General features: G+C 39.2%; 1 protein-coding gene across 1 annotated transcript in view; it reads left to right on the top strand.

The window, feature by feature from the left end:
- The window catches only part of lgr4 (leucine-rich repeat containing G protein-coupled receptor 4), a 38,401-nt gene extending 19,525 nt beyond the window's left edge, over nucleotides 1-18,876 (top strand). Inside the window, exons 5-18 of the mRNA XM_067587383.1 lie at nucleotides 4,064-4,279; nucleotides 6,845-6,916; nucleotides 8,122-8,190; nucleotides 11,001-11,072; nucleotides 11,322-11,393; nucleotides 11,587-11,655; nucleotides 11,740-11,811; nucleotides 12,201-12,266; nucleotides 12,434-12,505; nucleotides 12,609-12,680; nucleotides 12,812-12,937; nucleotides 13,606-13,703; nucleotides 14,813-14,866; nucleotides 14,968-18,876. Coding sequence (XP_067443484.1) covers nucleotides 4,064-4,279; nucleotides 6,845-6,916; nucleotides 8,122-8,190; nucleotides 11,001-11,072; nucleotides 11,322-11,393; nucleotides 11,587-11,655; nucleotides 11,740-11,811; nucleotides 12,201-12,266; nucleotides 12,434-12,505; nucleotides 12,609-12,680; nucleotides 12,812-12,937; nucleotides 13,606-13,703; nucleotides 14,813-14,866; nucleotides 14,968-16,376 — 2,539 coding nt within the window. The 3' untranslated portion in view covers nucleotides 16,377-18,876. The remainder of the gene's footprint in view (nucleotides 1-4,063; nucleotides 4,280-6,844; nucleotides 6,917-8,121; nucleotides 8,191-11,000; nucleotides 11,073-11,321; nucleotides 11,394-11,586; nucleotides 11,656-11,739; nucleotides 11,812-12,200; nucleotides 12,267-12,433; nucleotides 12,506-12,608; nucleotides 12,681-12,811; nucleotides 12,938-13,605; nucleotides 13,704-14,812; nucleotides 14,867-14,967) is intronic.
- Nucleotides 18,877-20,633: the final 1,757 nt, after the last annotated feature.

A 20,633-nucleotide genomic window follows, 5' to 3' on the forward strand; every position in this document is an offset into this window, starting at 1 on the left:
GAATTTCAAGCGGACCTTTCCATCCTGCATTTACTGTATTAGGGAAACACTCACCACTATTGCTGCAAAAATTTGTTACAATACATCATCATACTGGTCAGATATTTGATAGTTTAAATCTGGTTTAAACTCCCAAGTATGGCTGAACAGGCGACTAAAATCTATGTCTTCTAGATTGTTGATGGTATGTGTAAATGATGAAAAGGGGGTGATGCTACTGCTGCAAAATGCGGTCATTAATGTTTATATGTAAGCAGTCACTCTACTATGACAGTTTCAAGCTCTGATGTCACACTTACCCTGTTTGTGAGTTTTATGAATAGCCTCCGTTTTCTATAGGAGGTGCTGTTAATGAGCAAGGTATTTTGTCTTGAATTCCTGGATGGGAAGAAATGCCGCAGTCATCAGAGCTGTTGTCAGAGAAAGCGCTGGAGTGTATTTGTACAGCCTACCATCCAAAGTGGAATTCATAGTATTTGTGCCAAACACCCAACCACATTCTAGACAGATTAGATTTAACTTGACTGTCACTGCACACAGTAAGTACCAGTACAATGGAATACAGTTTAGCATCTAACCAGATAGAACAAACAAGCAAAGTGTGTATAGATAAATGGAATTTACAGGATGAAAAAGAAACCAACGGGGTAGTGATAGCAAGAAGTTGTAAATAAAGATAATATAAAATGTTAGGTGCTTAAAGGGGACATATCATGCCTTTTGTGTTTTTTTATTATTTATATACTGTTATGATGTTGGATATCTATGTTAAACATGGTCAAAGGTCCAAGACTTGAATGTATGTAGAAACGCTCCCTGCAAGTCGAAAGCCAGGGCTTCAACCTACTATGAACATTTCGTTTGCAACGTTTTTTTCTACCTTGCCCATTAATGGCCATCCGTTCCATAGCCTCGGTTGCGAAGGTTGTTGCTAAGGTTTTTCCATGTTTTGTTTGTGTTTTGTATGTATGGATGTATTTGAGAAGTTGACATTTCGAATAAAGAACAAGAAAAAGTAGTGAAATATGTAGTATAAAATAAAGTATAGTTTTGTTTTATGGTTTGTTGATGTAGCCTGCGGAGCCAATAGAAGTCTGCCGAGGGGCAGCTTTCAAGAGCTGGCCAATCCGAACAGAGTGGGCTCATCATGAAGGGGCCTTAAAGAGAGCCGTAGCTAAAACAGCCCGTTTCAGACAGAGGTTGAACTGAGGGGCTGCAAGAAGAGGCAGTATAAGATAAATGATGACTTTTTTTCAATTGTAAATCGTACAAAGATATTCCAGTCGAGCCCCAGATTAAAAAATATAGACCTGGAAATGTGCATGATATGTCCCCTTTAAGTATTTGCTAAACAAATGTATGCAAAAGTGGTCCATGCGTAACAATAGAGTTTAGACCCTCAGCCACTGATTTCTTAGTGTGAATGATGCAGTGCATTCCTGTTAGACAAAGAGGCCTGCAATAGACATGATGCACTAAAAGTACTGAGGAGTAAGTGTAGACTTTAAGATCAGTACCCTTTCTGGCAGTTGTTAAGATTTGTGTATTAAGGGGTGATAAAATGACTCTGTTACACTTCAAAATCAGGTATGTTTTGCTCTAAATAACATAAATAAAGATATGCAATTTTGGCCACATGCTTGCACAGTTTGAAACTGTCAAACTATGTAACAACTCATCATCTCACACCACAGTTAATTATGGAGTCCGTGTCAAATGTTGAGCATCAGATAGCTTAAGCATGACAGACTGAATTAAGGCAGTTAGCTGATGTTCCACAAGGAACAGTTGATTCAATTTCACTCTGTTTAATACGTGACTTCATCTTTTACTGTAATTGTAGTATCTCAAATGTTACATTACTCTCACATGTTGAGGGTAAAGAGCAGTTACTCGTTCTTAAAGTAGAGAATATTTGTTGAAATCTCCATTATTTACTTGAGACATTGTTGATGTCATCGAGGGGCAGCTCCACTCATATTGCATACTTCACACATGCTGCAGTGTTTGTTGTGCTCTAAGACCAGCAAAAGCCCCGTGCAAATGTAGGTCAGTCTTATTCAGCAGATATTTAGCAAACTTTCCTCCTTAATGTTGAATTGTTTGGTTTTCCACATGTTTACTCCTCCATAATTATTAGCCTTCTCACAATTTCCTGCTCCACTCCTGCTTTGTCTCAATATTGTTTTTCTGCCACTACTGAACGTCAGTTTCATTGAGACCATAGCATGTTCATGGCTTCATTTGTGCCACCCCTCCCATCTCTGTCCCTTTTTGAGTTTGACAGCGACTAATGGAGGAATGGATCCAGCTGGAGAAACGTGCTGAAAATCCAGCTTTCAGCTATTATCACCCCTCTATATCCACTCCCCTTGTCCCCTGCTTCCCCCCTTTCCTTTTTTCTGCCTCTGTTCTTTCTTTTTAACAGATGTCTCTTCTCTGTGAGGGTTTTAAGGTCTGTTGCTGAAGTAATATGCTTCGGCAGAGCCAGGACTTGGTTTGTATAAAGCCTTAGAGAGCTAAGTGTCAATCAAGACTGTTTTTCTTCCAGCCCAGACACTTGAGGAATTTTGAGGGAGGGCGAGACACTCAGTGAGGGAGGATAGTCGGAGAACACAGTGTGGTGATGGTGAAAAGAACACTTGTGCATTCATAATACTGCTAATATAAATTTCCTTCAAGAATATTTCCTTTGATACCATGAAACTAGTGGCAGTTTGTAGGGGTCACTGTTCTGTAGTGCAGTATAGTCCATGGGGAGTGGTCAAACTTGATGACACTGGATTCTCTGAATATTCACGGCCTGAAACCTGAGAGTATTGCTGTATTATATAATGTCAAGTAATTACCAGTTAGAAATTTGAAATATTTTCCTCTGGTGTCATGTTTGTGCACTGATATCAGATTTACCATGGCAATCAGATTACAAACATTCCTGTCGTCCTCCTAGTGGTAATTAGAAGTTTGATGTGTATCAGTCATTTGAAAAAATGAGGAGTTGCCGTAAGTGGAGGGTTTCAGGTATCTTGCTATTTCTCAGAAGTAGGGTTAAAAAAAATACAGTGAGTTAGACCATCGCAGTGTTTGCAATAATGCAGGCATTGCACTAGACAGTGGTTGCAAACAGGGAGTGAAGCCACCCAGTAAAGCTCTTCATTTTTTACCAGTGAGTCGTTTTTTCAACCTTGGCCTACAGTCACAAGATAAACAATGAACAACAAATAATGAACAAAGAATCAGATGAGTCCAGGAGGATCTTGCAGTTGAGCTGCTGCCTCTCTGCTTTGCGAGGAAATATTTGAGGTTGTACAAACGCTACTGTGTGGCTCTATTTGGAGGTATACTGGGTGTGGCTAAATGGGTAGAATCAACAGGAGCACATCATGAATTAGGTGATGGTTACTGCAGTGACATAATTCGAAGACCTTTCAATGTGGTTGAAATGTTGGGGATGAAAAAATATCATTGGAGCTCAGCGTGTAGTCATCCTCTGCAAACCCAAGATAAACTAAAGAGACTTCATCTTCCAGATCTCCTAGCTCCAGGCTAATTTCTGCTTTCCTTTTCCTAAATATTGACTTTCATATTCAAGATACAATTCAAAGAAGGAAATATTCCAGATCATTTCATCTTCCCAAACATCTGACAACAAAAGGTCAATGTCAATTTTCAGTCAGATACAGGGGTCTAAATTTATGGAATTATTATTCTTATTGGGTTAAAATTTCTTCTTGGAGCATATTATGAAAGGCTTTAACTTTGGTTTTATAATCCCATTTATGATCCCAGTGTGACTTTGTTTTTTCCTTTTATATTTCTGTATGAATATTATTTAGGTAGAGGTAACCAATAAAGCCCATCTAGGCTTCTTGTCACATATTGATTTTTTTCTTCTTGTATAGAATAAAAAAGATCTTTATATGGCATCAGTTTTTTATGAATACTTTTCTTTCTAGTGTACATTTGACACTGACGTTTTTTGTCAGTGTAAAATGTCTTCGTCCATTTAAACATCATATTAATTTGATGAATCTGAGTTTTTCCTTGTTCCTCTGTTCTGTAGTCGCCTGGATGCAAACCATATTACCACTGTTCCAGAGGACAGTTTCGAAGGCCTTCAGCAACTGCGCCATCTGTGGTTGGATGATAACAACCTGACGGAGGTCCCCGTTGGTTCTCTGAAACACCAGGCGAACCTACAGGCTCTGACGTTGGCACTCAACCGCATCTCGTACATACCGGACAACGCCTTTGCAAACCTCACCAGTCTAGTTGTGCTGTAAGTTATAATAAGATACTGTTCTAACTGTGGTATAGACTGAAGTAAAATATTTTATATCTATGGGACTAATGTTTCTGACCCCTCGGGTCTTTGTCACAGTGTCCCGTGTGCATAAAAAAAGACCATGGGTGCGATTTCAAGCATCCAACCATCCAGCGCACTTAGCTGTATGTGTTGAACTTTTCAGGTGTATTCAGGTCATAAAATAATAAATGGTAAATGATCTGCATTTATACAGCGCCTTTCTAGTCTTCCAACCACTCAAAGCGCTTTTACACTACATGTCACATTCACCCATCCACACACACATTCATACGCTGATAGCGAGGCTGCCATGCAAGGCGCCTGCTCATCAGCAAGAGTTTCCAGTCATTCACACACACATACACACACACCCTTGCACCAATGGCACAGCCTTCAGGGTCTGGGGTTCAGTATCTTGCCCAAGGACACACACGGACTGGAGAAGTTTGGGATCGAACCACCAATCTTCCGATTTGTGGATGACCTGCTCTGCCTCTTGAGCCACAGCCTTAATAATCCCTATTGATAGTCAATACAAACCTGAAACATGCGGTATTTTACATCTCCACTAATCAAAATTGAAAAAGACACCCAGAACAGTACCATATACTGTATAATGTATAAGTAGCCACGTCTTGCAACCAAGTCACTCAGAAATCATGTTGACAGTTGCATACCCCCTTAAGTAACGTCAGAATGTGACGGTGCCAACTTGACAAGAACATAATTCATTTAAATTATCTGAATAATAATAGGTGTCTGAGTCATTAAAGGTGCTGTATGTAAGAATTGGCCACCTGTCTAATCATACTACATACTCCGAACCAATTGGGGGCAGCCTATCAGCAGAAAGTTCGGGTATCTGTTACATTATGCTACATTAGCGAAGAAACAATAGTGCATCATCAATGCTCTGTTAGCTAGCAAACTGAGTAACTAGGACTTTGACTAAGTATGATAGCAATATCAATTGAATGCTAATGTTGAGCTAATGTTTGCTTGAATAAATCTAATCTAGAAGAAGGGCAGTGCTACTTTTTCACTGTCACATGTTAGATTGAGGGCAGACTGGACACTACAGTGACTCATTTCTCACCTCTTGAGGTACAAAGTGGTATAATAAGACAGGACAAGCTGGGGCTAGCTGGTTAGCATGCTAACTTCAATAGATATCTCTGCAACACAATACAAAAATGTCTTTGACATGACATCAAAACTGTCATTTCTTCACCTTCTGTTGATAATTTTAGTTAAGTTTTGAAAGTTTTAAACTAAAATTCTTACATATAGCACCTTTAAAGTGAACCTCCCCAGTAGAGCCAGAAAAACTTTGCACGCAGTCTTCATTGACCAATTAAATACCTCAGCAGGAACAACCTGCTGATGTACTTTTTTTAAAACCTTAATTAACCAGGCACACTGACTGAGAACATTCTCTTGTTTGCTAAAATGACCCGAGGGAGTAGTTGAAAGAGCAAGAATCATTGGGTGTGAAGTATATCAGAAAATTTCTCAAGTTGTAAGCCAACAATTGCAAAAAATTCTGTAACACACACACACACAGCTATTTAAATACAGTCATAGTGTGTGATGTGATGTGTGTTGACATTTATATTAAATTGTTGGGCAATGTTTTCTGCTTTTAAAAACTTTTTTAAAAGGGTTTCAAGAACTATCTTGAAAAATGAAATAAAAAATCTCCTTTCTACCCAACTGTGTATATGACCATCCTGGCAGTAAGTACAATTATGCTGCTAATGCTCATTTCTACATTAAAAAAGCTGTTCCTGGCATTTAGTTGTTCATTTATCATCTGCATTATTCTGTCACAAATCAATGCAAAGTACCTCTGCTTGTGCTATGCTCCAGCTCTGAATGTATCCTCTGAGCGACTGCAAACTCAATTCAAAACACAAATATAATATTTATTTACACAGCTTACAGCTATTAAGTCAACAAAATGGGTTGCTCCTCATGCCCTGCTGTGTTTTTGCAGTGAAATGTGCCATCGGGGTTTGAATTTGAATGTTAATGACACTTTGAAAAAGTTTCTCGACTCCGAGACATAATGTAAAATCAAGATTATGTTGTTGTTTTATGCAATGGATATGCTAAAACATTCCATGAGAGAAACGTGTACAAATATGTAGTGCATTACAAATCTGAAAGATTGTTCCAAACTGACATTTTTTCACTGCTGCTGTTATACATTCGCACACAAGCACACACACGCAGGCATATTGAGTGGTATTGCTGCAGGGTTAGTATAAACACGTCAGGATAAACAGGAAGAAAAGACCTTGAATCTATTAGGCAAGAAAAACCTTCTGCATGTACACATACAGTGCAGACATCTGATTGACAAATCACACTGTGACATTAAAAAGCTGCAAAGTTGGGAGTCCAGAGTGGTATGATTACACCATAACTGGAAAACCAATGTTAAATTTGAAAGATTGCTTTTGTATGTGTCTTTTTTCATGGTCTGAAAATTTGACAAATTAAAAAACAAACTAAAACTTTTTTTTTTTTCTCCAGGCATCTTCACAACAACAGAATTAAGGAGATAGGAGACAACTGTTTTGCTGGTCTAGTGAACCTGGAGACACTGTAAGTTCACAGTCATACAGTAGCTTGTGTCTGTGTGTCTGTGTGTGTGTGCGCACGTGTTTGTGTATGCTAACAGCTCCCCCACCCACCTCTGCTCCGGTCCTCCAGACATCATTGTGTCCACTTCCTCCTATAATTGCTCTAGGATAAATAGAGCAAAGTACATGATGCTTATCAAATCTGCCCTCCCACTGCTCACTTCCTCCTGCCACACAGCCATGAAAAATCTTTTAGTGACACTATTACCTAATGGCAAAACAGCCACTGTACAACACACAGACCTTTACAGGAGACAAACTTTTTTTTTTCATCCCTGATCCCAATCTGAGACATTTAAAATAAAGTCTCCTGGTACCCAGTATGATCCAATGTTTGAATTTTCCTATATAATAAAGTAGCACAGACAACACTTAGCAAACATGTTGAACATTTGCTAGTGTCAGCTTCCCAGATGTGAGGATTTTCTGCTTTTCTCTGTTTTATATCATTTTACATTTAATCGCGTTAGGTTTTGGACTGTTGGTCAGACATCACCATGGGTTGTCAGAACTTTTGAGAACTATTTTATGACATTATGAAGACTAAACAATTGCTCAATTAATTAAAAAAATGACATAACGATTCATATGCAATCTCTTAATTTCAGCTCCATGGTTCACCTGCTTATAATGTTCTGTGTTTGGAAGAGGTTCCAGTGTTTTAACAAAGTACAATGGGATGTTTGTGATAACGGGCCCCTAACACTCAAAGTCCAATAGACAAACAATGTGTAAATTCAATAGGGCTGCAACTAACAATTATTATCAATTAATCTGTCGATTATTTTTTAAAAATTTTTCAAGGGTGAAAAATGTAACTCACTGTTTCCCACAGCCTAAAGTGATATCCTCAAATTTCTAGTTTTGTCCCAACCAACAGTCCAAAACCCAAAGATATTTAGATTGCTATAATAGAGAACTAAAGAAACCAGAAAACATTGAAGAAGCTGGAATTAGAGAATGTGGGAATTTTCTTCTTCTTCTCAAAAAATGACTCAAAACAACTAATCGATTATCAAAATAGTTGGTGATTAACACAACTAATATCAATACTTAATTATACTTATAACATATTTTTATTTGTATGTATAAATGTGGTCTAGAGGCAATGACTTTGTCATATCAAAATGCCAGACTAACTTCCTGTGTCTCTCTGTCTCATCCCAGAGATCTTAATTTCAACAACCTCGTGGTTTTTCCCAGAGCAATAGAGGCCCTGCCCAAACTCAAAGAGCTGTGAGTATATAGTCCTGTTTCTGCTTCCTGAGGGAAATATATTGTGTTGATACTAAAGTCAGATAGCAGTCTGCTCATCAGTATGTGAATTAGGCTTGTCAATGAAAAATAGTGAAATATGACAAAATAGCTATGGACTAAAAAACTGTAGTATGCCAAGTAACATTTGTAATCTGCAGTCATGTAGGAGTCTGTTTAACTGTCAAGTATGGTTCTTATTCATATACAGACACCTCAGGTAAAAAATGACACACATCATATTTATCATGTTATTACGAAATCGTTATTTGTCCGAGATCTCATCTCGTGGATGTAATTATTAAATGGAAATAAATTAAGTTTCAAAATATGTGCTTTTATGTTGAAGGCTAAAAACCACAAGTCCTAATCTCTGTTTTTTCTGTTCAGTGTCTCATTCATTAATTAATGGATTCATTAAATAAAGGGACAGACCTACATTTCCGTTAAATTTTACCGCAGACTTTAATTGACTTGTTTTGTTTGTGCTAGATTAGTTTTTACTTGTCTTTGGTATCATCATCTTTGAGATTTAAATTTTTGGCTACATCGCAACAGCAGGGCCAACCCAAAAACGCGAATGTCTGTCCCTGACTCACTGACTGACTCACTGAGTGATGAAGTAAAAACATTGTTCTACTGAAGGCGTCCGACACTGGGGATGGGAACTGAGAACTGCTTCCAGTTCAGAACTGGTTCCAAATTGTCCGATCCATCGCAATCGTATGCCTCTGAGCTTATCACTTCCTTTTATAGATGCCGGCATGTTTTTCTGACAGTTGCTCATTGCAAAAACAATGACGTCAAACTCATGTTTATGCTGCTGGAAACTTGAAACAAGATGGAGTCATGGCGGAGAGGAAAAAACGGTCCAAAGCTTCATTTCACAAAGACAGATGACAACAGTGCCAGTTGTAATGTCTGTAAAATGACAAGTTCAAATAAGGGAATAAAGAATCGGACCAGTAAGCAGAATCGATAATGACATTGGTATTGGTATAGTAAAATCTTATCAATTCCCATCCCTAGCTAAAGCTAAGTATCCCAGAATGCATTTCACACCAACCAGCAAAAATAGCGGACATTAAAATGTTGTAATTTTTCATGTAGGACTGTTAATATGTCACTTTATTAAATTTTAATATTTTTTCAGACGAGAGAGTGGCCATTCAGACTCCCGATGTGTTGTCAGTTTATCCAAATAACACCTATTTGGAAATTTGCTCCAACGTTTTCGGAGCTCTAAGGAGCCGCTGGCTGAGTGAGACCAGCTAGCAGCGCGACTCCTGTATGGCGAGTGGATAGTGCCACCATTACCTAACGAAGGAGACTATCGTGTGACATTTACATGAGAAAAGAGGATCTGTGCACGGTCGCCAGTGTGACTTACTATTTATTTACGCATGTTACATGCATCTGGTGTCTTTTCAAAATAAGCACTTCCCTGTTGATGATAAATAAAATAAAAGCAATATAACACATTTATGAACGCAGACTTTACACACATGAAACTCACTGTATTGGGGTCATTTACACTTAGCATTAATGATTAACTTGATAGTAACTGCATTAGAGTTGTGGTGGGAAAGTTAAATAATATGTAAAACATATTTTAAAAGCCTGAATTTTAACTCGCCTTCTTACAAACTGCAGCATTAAGTCTTCACCCAAACACCCTACCAGCGGAAATTTAAGAGGTGACCTTAGTGAGCCAGTAACTTACATACGCAGATTGGTCTTAAATTAACTTCCTCCTTAGCATCTACCCGCCTTAACGTCGTCAACGGTCTTTCATCTGCAGTCCCAATCAGTCTCATTCAAAACTCCACATGGTCTGACGGCGACGGGAAAGTAGACTGCTCCTTCTCCTGCTCCTGATAATCCTTAAATTGGCACTGTCTACCCTCCATACTCCTGAGTTGATCAGCTGGTCAACGTCTGTCATCATGACAGGGAGAACATGATCTGATGAACTGATCTGTGCAGCTCTTTGTTAATTTACCGCTAATGTCTCTGTAACGTTTTGATATATGATATAATTCCTTTTGAAAGATAAATGTTGGTCTCACAGATGAATTGTAGCTGCCACATTAGTTTGTCTGAATATAAAGTGAAGCTTCATGTTTTTGCTGGACAGAACAACAGCGATGCCTCAGGGGCTCTATATGTACACATATCACCAACTTTCAATAACAATAAATGTTTTAAAATTGTTATATTGTTATATTTTGTTAAGCTACATAACAGTTTGGATTTGTACAGTTACATAACAGACTGCCTAACATAATTTACTGCATCTCTCTGTCAGTGAGGTTACTTTTTATGAGAAAAACAGTGCTAGCGGAGCTTTGAGTTGAGATGATTATGTCACAATACAGTCAGGTAGTTGTGTTGAAGCTGAGCTGCTGCTGTCAGCAGGCAGAATGATCGTTCAGCATCCTCCCGTCCTTGGACGTTTGTACTCTCGAGTTGAACTCGTCAACTCCGAACCAGCAAATACGCAGGTCCGAACTTGCCATACTTGATATTGAGAAAGGCCCTATGTCATATTGGCTTCAGTCAAAGCCCAGCGCACTTCCTGAGGGCTTGGTCGTCACGTGTCACCACTTCCTGTATCTGTCGTTTTATATTAAAAGCCCTCTAGCGTTTCATACACGGTCCAGACGTATACAAGGTTTTGACTTAGTCTTGTTGGATTTTGCATATGTCGACTTGACTTTCATGTATATTAGGTTTTGTACACAACAAAATGTCTTAACATGTACAATGTCTCCTTGACCTTCTTCCTGCAGTGGCTTTCACAGCAATGATATTGCTTCCATACCTGAAGGGGCCTTCCATAACAACCCCCTGCTGCGAACCATGTAAGGTCTCCCCCTCTGATCCACTGACACTACTTAGAAACAGACATAGCACACTAATAGCTCAGATTTGTACAAATGCCAGCGTGCACAATGCACAGTATGCTTTCTGATAAGCACACATACAGTGTTAGCTGATATGTGATATGAGTGTGAGGCTTCAGTAGATGATTGTCCAGAAGATGGTGCCATTCTTGCATAGTAAATTATTTTGGTTTGAACTCTCTCCCTCTGGTCTCACTGCCCTCCCAGACATCTTTATGACAACCCTCTGTCCTTCGTGGGTGCTTCGGCTTTCCAGAATCTGTCTGACCTCCACTCACTGTAAGTCCCGCTGTCAGACACGACTCCTGAAAAATCTGTTAACAAGTTCTGTCCGAGTTTCTTAAGAGAGGTTTCATAACAAGCAAAATAGTCAGTGATGATTGAAATATTTAAAAATAACAATCAAAGTGTGTTTCAATGATCTTTGTGTCTTATGTCAATTATGTTTTGGTTTTTTTATTGTGTGTTCCAGGATGTTGCGGGGGGCCAGTATGATGCAGGACTTCCCGATCCTCACATTGACTAACAACCTTGAGAGCCTGTGAGTGAAACTGAATGCAGCATGTGTGCCTGTGAGTGCTGTTGTGAGTCTTTGTGGTGACTGATGGTGTTTTTTCATTTCCAGAACGTTGTCAGGAACCAAGATATCGTCCATCCCCGCTGATCTGTGTGAGGATCTCAAGTTGCTTCGGACTCTGTAAGAGACTTTTCCTTTCCTGTCACCTGCAGCAGCACCTGAAACAGATCTTCCTCATATATTTGTACTTGCTCAAGATTTAAGATAACTTTGAATTTACCAGACAGTAGCACTTATTTCTTTATAGCTTGATGGTTGAAGTATTCTTAATTTTTTTAATCACTTCAGTGTACACTTCCAACACAAGATTTTTACACAAAATATAATCTACAACTTGTAACAACAATAAAATACACATTCCATAAATGAAAAGTATGGTGTTAACACTGCTACAGAAAGAATTTGGATTTCCATTTTCGCTAAAAAATGCAGCATTTTTGAAAAGTGTCCTCATGAAATAGGGAAATTGTAGACCTTCATTCTTTCATTTCAAATTGTTCCTCCATCAGAGACCTGTCCTACAATGAGATCAAGGATCTCCCATCTCTTCAGGGCTGTGTCCGACTGCAGGAGATGTAAGTGTTGAAATCATTTCAAATATCATTTCATAAAGGGATACTGGAGCTTAAAAGACATTCTTTATTCTAAGATTGAAAGATAATCCATATTCTTTAATAATAAACAATTCAGGCTATTGTTTTCTTGTTCGTGTATCTGATAAATTCTTCTTTGCATTCAATAGAAGCTTTCAGCACAACCACATTCAACAAATTGACAGGGACACTTTTCAAGGTCTCTCTGCTCTACGTTTACTGTAAGTCCTTTCAGCCGTACGCACACAGAAACCCACAAACACACACATGGGACGCTGTAAATGAAATGTTTCATGGTGAGCTCATTGTTCTGCTTTTACACAGAGACCTGAGCAGAAATGAAATCAGAATCATCCACAGAGATGCTTTCCTCACCCTCACTGCACTCACCAACCTGTGAGTATGACCCTACTGTCTTTTTTAATCATAATAAGTACAGAACAAATGCAATTACACTTCAACATCTGGTTTGACTGCCTGTATCGTACAGAGTATTAAACCGCACATATGAAATCATTTTTCTGCAGAGATCTGAGCATGAACTCTCTGACAGTGCTTCCAACAACTGGACTGAGCGCCCTCAGTCAACTGAAACTCTCAGGGAACCCGCAGATGAAAAATGTGCTGACTGCGAGAAACTTACCCAAACTCAGGTGAGAAAAAACATTTTTGTTCCTGTGGCCTGTTATTTAGTAAGTATTTAGGAAAGGATGTAGAAATATCTAACACATTTTTTTACTTTTTTTTTTATTTTTACAAAGGCGAGGGGCATAAAATCTCCTTGCAATTTCTAAACATACAGTTTTCAAGTAGTTTTTGATTGTGTTATCATTTCATCCTAAATTCTCTTGAATCTTTAGTATATAACTGTGTTAATATTTTTTTTATCGGTAAGTACTTCAATCTCATAATCTAAAATAATTAATGTCTGAATCTGGAGTGTTCTTGCACCCAAAACACATTTTCTGCACCACAAAGAGGGCAAACATGATGTAGAAAGTTCTCTCTCTCTCTTTTCTCGTCTCTTTGCGTGTTACTCACATGTGACAGACTGACAAACAGAGAAAAAACTCCTCCACCTCCTCTCTTGCATTTAATGAGAAATCCAGGCAGATGGCTTTCAGCTGAATCTGTTTTCTCTACAATTGTAGACACGCAGTGGAAACATCCAAATATTATTGAACAAAATCGGAGGGGACAAATATTTACTGCAAACACGTTATTTATGCTTTTCCTAATTTGGTGTTAAGATCTAGAGCATCTGCAGTATCGACACTGGAGCTCGCTCAACCTTCCTAAATGATTGTTTGTTTGTTTGTAGGTCCATCTCTGTCCCATACGCCTACCAGTGTTGTGCATTTGTTGGATGTGACTCACTAACGAGTTCTTCTGAGGATAATGACGTAAAGAAATCAACAGGTGGGTGTGCTGCAGTTACAGCCTTTTCCTCGGAACAGATGTCTGCTTATTCTGTTGATTCATTTAAAAAGCAGCTAAAAACACACCTGTTTAGACAACCGATTGGGTAACCTGTAAGCAACAAGTCAGCGTTTTATGTTTTTATTGTGTTTTTTTTTTTTTTACCGCAGATTATGTTTTTTTGTGTATTCTGTTTTTTAATTTGTACTTTTAAAATTAAGTGACTTGGGAGGTCACTTCATCTGTTAGTTCTTTCTTTTTGTATATTGTGTCATGCTCATGTGAAGCACTTCGTGACTGTCTACGAAAAGCAATATATGAATAAATTTTACTTACTTACTTACATGTTAACTAAACTGTTTTATTTATTTATTTTCTAAGATTTTTGATGGAGATTGTCATGTAAACATTGAGGTACAAGAGCATACTGACACTTGACAATATTTATTTCAGACAACCACATATCAAATGTAGACATTAAACTACTTTTCTTATTTTTATTTTTTGACATAAGCCTGCTTGGTTTTTCAGCTGTTCATACAGTATTGCATGTTATTATCTTTTGGATCAGTGACCATTTATTGTGATCAGAATATTGTCTAAATATATGTTTCCTATGCTCCTAATGATCCAAAACTACATGGTTAATAAATTAAATAATTTTTAATTAATTATGCAAATGTATAAAGTTGAAGGAAAAAGCAATGTGCAACTTTCTTGACAGTTTACAGTTTTCTCAAAACAAACCATTTGCTTCAGATTTAGATCACTGAGAAGCAAATATTTGTAATACCCATTCTCCCATTTTCTTATCAGTCCAAAATGGCAGGAAAATAAACATTTGTACTAAACAGTTTAGTTTTCAGGTTTTGGAAGATTTTGTTCTTATTTTTCTGGACTGTTAGATCATAATGATAAAATGTAATTAATGTAGATTGTTATAGCAGATACACAAGATCTGAGTCTTGAATTTCTCCTTGTCAAACAAATGCAGTTGTGCATTATAACATATTGTACTTCTATGGAACTGACTTTTTTTTGGCAGGGCTACAATTTTGGATTATGATCTGCTTTTTAACATTTTTGTTACATTTAATTTTCCATTTTAGGTGGGGAGGATGTGGAAAGAATCTCAATGATTATGCATTGCTCTCCTTCACCAGGTGAGCATTTATCAGCTCTTTACTTCTCTGTCTGTGTGTTTGCTTAGAGCTTTGAAATAAGCTTTACTGTTTTTTAACAACCACACTGTTTCCTTGTTCAGGAGCCTTTAAACCTTGTGAGCACCTCCTGGGCAACTGGATGATTCGTCTGACAGTCTGGTTCATCTGCTTGGTGTCCCTGGTCTTTAACAGCCTGGTGCTGGTAGCCACCTTCTCCCCCACACACCGAGCCACAGGCCATTCCCACTCCCTGACCCCATCTCTCTCTCCAGCGAGGCTACTGATGGGACTGCTGGCGCTGGCCAACCTGCTGACAGGCCTGTATGTCGGCGTGCTAACCGTGCTTGACGTCGCCACCTGGGGCACCTTTGCTGAGTTCGGTGTGTGGTGGGAGATGGGGCCCGGCTGTCAGGTCACGGGAGCTCTGGCCGTCTTCTCGTCGGAGTGGGCGGTCCTGTTACTCTCGCTGGCAGCCGTGGAGCGCAGCGTGGCCGTGCGGGAGATTCTCGGGAAGGTACTGATGTCACCCAGGAGGAACGGCGGCAGTCATCGCGGATGCTGGAGAGGAGATCGACGCTTCAGCCTCGCTGCAGGACTCCTGGGGCTGCTGGCTGCTGCTGGAGCCTGTCTGCCTCTCCTCACCTCCAGTGGCCAGTCTGCCTCTCCTCTCTGCCTGCCCTTCGCTGGTGGCGAGAGTCCAGCTCTGAGTGTCACAGTCGTTCTGGTGCTGCTCAACGCGCTGGCTTACCTGTTCACTGCAGCTGTGTACACTCAGCTGTACTGCCAACTGGGCAGGGTGGAGCTGGCAGACCCAGAGCAGACAGGTGCCCTGCGCCATGTAGCCTGGCTTATCTTCACCAATTGCATCTTCTTCTGCCCTGTAGCAGCTTTCTCCTTCGCTCCTCTCTTGACTGGCTCTACAGCCGGTGGCCCAGAGATTGCCAAGTCTGTCACTCTCATTTTCTTCCCGCTGCCTGCGTGCCTCAACCCAGTGCTGTACGTGTTCTTCAGCCCGGCCTTCAGGGAGGACTGGCTGAGGCTACGCGGCCACGGAGGTCTGACCAGGGAGGTGAAGGCTGGCGCGGAAAGTCACAGAGATGATGGTGGCGGAGGGTCGGAGCTCACGGACGGAGGCTCCTCCACTCACCTAGGCTTTGACTGTGGGGTGTACTCACAGCTTTGTGGAGAGACAGTTGTATGTGAACAGTGTGAGGCAGCACTGCATGCCAGGACCTGCTCCTCCCCCTCATCCTCCACAGTCTGTAGACACTTGGTAAAGTCTCATAGCTGTCCCACCCTCTTGGCGGGAGCTGCGGTGTGCCAGCGCACCGAGGGGTTTTGGGCAGACAGCAGCACACCCTCCGCTCAGTCTGAGTACGCGGACGAGGGGGACTCGTTTGTGTCGGACAGCTCAGACCAGGTTCAGGCCTGCAGCAGAGCCTGTTTCTGTCAGAGCAGAGGCCTTCCTCTCGTACACTACTCATACAACATACCTCGAGTCAAAGACTAAGGATGCTTCAGAGCTCCAGTACGTCTGTGTGCACAGATCTCTCTGTCATGTGAATTAAGATGCTACATTTTTATATCAAACAACAAAATGTGCCAACTACCCTGCTAAAAGACTATTCAGCCAGCACTTATGTTTGTAATTACTGTGTAAACAGAGATGCAACCCATCATTTAAAGGGAACTCTTGGTATGCTTTTTGAACTTGGAGACTATTTCTAAGTGTATGTTTTGCCCAGCAGTGGTCAAACTGAGCTGAACTGAGCGCATCATGTTACACGCTGGTCGACAAAAGGAAGCTGCAAAAGGAAAATCTCGCCACCAGTGCCTGCCTCTTGCTTTCGATTGGATATCATGATGATGCAAGCCTCAATTTATGTTCAAGGATTTTGTGATTTCTCTGTTTTACCTGTACTTATAAGCTTTTTAAATTTAGTTTTTAATTGTTATACATCTTGTCAATTTTTAAAGCTTCTTCACAGCAACTGTTGATTTTATACCTTGATTTTTTTTTTTATTTTTTTTTTACATAAATGTAGCAAATGTAATAATCACCCTAGACTTTTCCTTGTGAATGTAACTTTCAGGTGTTCTTCACCTAACAGAGAGGATTAATGTAACGTCAGCAATAACTTCTGCCCTACCTGCCTGTGATTAGTGTGATAATGGTATATAAGTATATGCCAGTCTATAATAAACACGTCTTTGCTTTAAGTTACTAAGACTAAGAATGTGATAAAAGTAGCAGATATCACTGTTTTAGCAACAACTACGCTTGGTGGTTTTGAGTGGTGTTGTTATTTATTGTTTGAGCAGCAGAGATGATTTCAGGTGGCCTTTGAATGATGAGTATACAGTATAACCCAAGTGTTCACCAAGACAGCTACACCTCTTATGTTAAAATGTTAATTTCATCCCAAAAGAAAAGAAAAACCAGTACACACATGATCATTATTTTTAGGAATAATTCCAAGTATTTAAAACCTCGGTTTTATTTTCTGAGTTTTTTTCATCATGCTCTCTGATTTGGATCATGTTTAATTTCTTAACTGATGAGCTACATAATCAGTTTGTACACATCAAACCCAACAAACATACAAAAATGTCCTTCTCAGCATTGTACGTGCGACCTGTTTTAATCTGATGTCTAGATTTCTTTTTTTATTTTAAGTTCATATCAGTCTCCTACAAGCGCTTGAAAGAAAAATATAGCAAACTTTATTTGACCTCACAAATTTCAACAAGCAGGATATTCAAAACTCTGAATCATCTTTATTCACACTGGCTGAACCTGCGAGAAGAGTTATAGCTGACATCCCCTCCTGCTTGATTTCAACGTTATCATTAAACATAATTTGGCTTTTGAGCAACAAGTTAAACACATGAACACCGTCCAAGTCAAACACGTGAGTGTAATCCCACTCTTCCACTTCTTCCAGCACACGACTGGCAACCAGCTGAGTCAACAAGAAAGTTGTGCCAAAAAGTATGAAATGGACTATTCTAATTGAAATGTGGGTGATCATTATTCAACCACAGATATTTAAGGACAAGTATCTGCAGTGTGTAAGGATTTTTCTTTCTGTGTGTGTGTGGTACTCAGAGCTCTAAGGTTTGGATCTCAATCAACGGGCATGATGACATAAAAGGAAGTAAAATAAGGCTGGTTTAAGGTTGACATAACAGGAATTACCTTTAAACTAATTCACTGCTTCCACTTAAAGCCAGTTACAGTATCATTTCTGTCTGTATAGTCTGGTTTTACTGTGTAGGTCATCTGAAGAGCATTATTACATTGTGATGCATATTAATGTAGATCTCTTTCCACCTCGAGAGCTGACCTGAATGAGAAGGTGTGTGATGAGGGATCGACTGATGTTTAGTGTGCTGGAGCATGACTGTACACATTAAGGTGGATACACCCTCGGAGCATGTATCCACAAGTGTGCATCATGTGAGTGCTCAGGAATTTAGGCAATGTAGGGAAACGTTTTTTTTTCTCCCACCAACAAGACATTCTAGTGCCCTTTTGATGCACCATTTAATTCTAATCTGTGGGTTTATTTTCTGTCGTCGCGTAGGCATCGTCTCGACTGGGTGTGTAATTTTGTTGCACCAACCAAAATGTCCGTTGATTGTTTGACATGTCTGATGTCCCATCTGGTGAAAATGTACAAATCTTTCAGTAGTTTGGTTGCTGTTTTTTTTTTTTTTGTTTGTTTGTTTGTTTTCTTTTGTATTTGTATGTAAATTATTTGAACAGAAAACAAGTAATCAAGAATGGGATGCTAAGTAAAGGAAGCTACCTCCTGTAATTGTAGTGGCTACCAGCAGTGCTTTGTAAAAGAAAAGTCTGTTTTCCATTTGTCGTTACCTTTTGTTTGCTTTTCTTGGCTTTATGTCGACACGTGGTTGTACATCATCGTTTTAGTTAAGTGCAAATTGTGGGAGGAATCTATGTACTGTATACTGTGATTTTTTTTTTTTTTTTTTTTTTTTTTTTTTTTTTTTTTTAACCAAACTATGAATTTTTTTTTGTTTTATCTTTTATAGACACGAACTTGCAGGATAATACAGAGTATAAAAGTATCTCACTTAATTTCAGTTCAAATTAAATCTTATTCGTAGTTTTTTTTTCTTGTGAGATCTCCCCAAGTTGTTTTATTCTGTTCAAGTAGAAAAATAATTCTATAAATTGTGAATGAATAAAATTGGAAGAACACAAGCATTTTTATTTACCTTTTTGTTTTAAAGATTAAAACACTGCAGTGACCTTTGTCTTAATTAACTATTTTATCACATCTCTTAAATGATTGTACTCTTTACTCTGTTAAAACCTGTTGTCATATCACGCCTTTCTTGCTGATCCTACTTCACTGCAGCTTCACCAGTTTAAGTTGATGCATATGTAGATTTTTGGGGATACTGTAGAAAATACTCTTCATTGCAATGTGTCTTATCCTGAAAATGAAAATATTTACTATAATGCTATTTAAAAAAAAAAAAAAAAAAAAAAAAAAAAAAAAAGCCTTTCTGACAGGCTGCACATTTGCCAGATGGGAAGAAAGGTCGTCCATAAATTTCAAAATCAGGCACTATGTGTGCATCATGCACCCTCAGGATTAAATGTTAAAATTTTGGGATTGACTTTTGATCTAGCACCATCCTCGGGTTAACATTTAACTTTGTCCAGTACTTTGGTTTATGACAAAATACCTGCAAAACTAATAACATTCCCATCAACCTTAGTTTTACTTTGTGTTTACTTCTAACATGATAATTCAGATGGTGAATATAGTAAACATTATACTTACTAAACATCAGCATCTCTGAGCATGTTAGCATTTAGCTCAAAGCGTAGCCTCACAGAGCTGCTAGCATGGCTGCAGACTCTTTGTCTTGTTAAACTATTTTCATTAAGTTTCCCATTCAAATATGTTGAGGGGTAACACATTAGGTGTACTAGTAGAACTTTGAAAGCCTGTCAACATGTATAAGACTCTTTGACAGTGTTTTCAGTTTCAATGACAAATAATGCCATTCGGTGGAGTTTCCTTTCACCTCCACTCACAAGTCATGTTGTCCACCACTGCTGGCTCCCTTCACTCGTGTAGTGAACTGCAACTTGGTGACGAGTGAAAAATAACCTCTGTGACTGCATAAAGAAACAGACATGAAATTCAATAAGTCCTATTTAACTCTGAGCCTTGTCATATTTGTGAATTTTGGTGAAACCGCGTGTCAAAACACCTGGCAGAAATGGAGGCGCTGTTAGACATCCGTCATGTTAATAGAGACCCTGTGACAAGTACAAGGCTGGTTGGATCTTTTGCAGCTGTACGTTGAGAGGGCGCAGGAAATATTTACATTAAAGGCATCAAAGGGATAACTATGACGCTACGACAGCCCCTAGCTGCTTGACGAAAACCACCATGTGTTCCACTTCCCTGACAGATGTCCTCTGTGGTAAAAGGACATTCCAGCTATTCCAACCCTTCACACACATCCATCTGTGGTGTGGACATTAGGCACATGCCTCACACCTTTGGCTTTAGCACGGCTTTGCTACAATAAAACTAAGCCCTCGACAACTTTTGTTCATTCCACTGGACTTCTGAGTATCAGTGGCATGCTTTATGCATTTTCTGTATACCATGGTTGCTACAGTAATCATGTTGGCAATTTCAGGAGCACCACCTGTGCACTATTACTCTTGCAGAATACTGCTACTGCTAATATAAATGAAGGAAACCACTCAGTG

Source organism: Thunnus thynnus, chromosome 1, assembly GCF_963924715.1.
Source record: "Thunnus thynnus chromosome 1, fThuThy2.1, whole genome shotgun sequence".
Taxonomy (NCBI): Eukaryota; Metazoa; Chordata; class Actinopteri; order Scombriformes; family Scombridae; genus Thunnus; species Thunnus thynnus.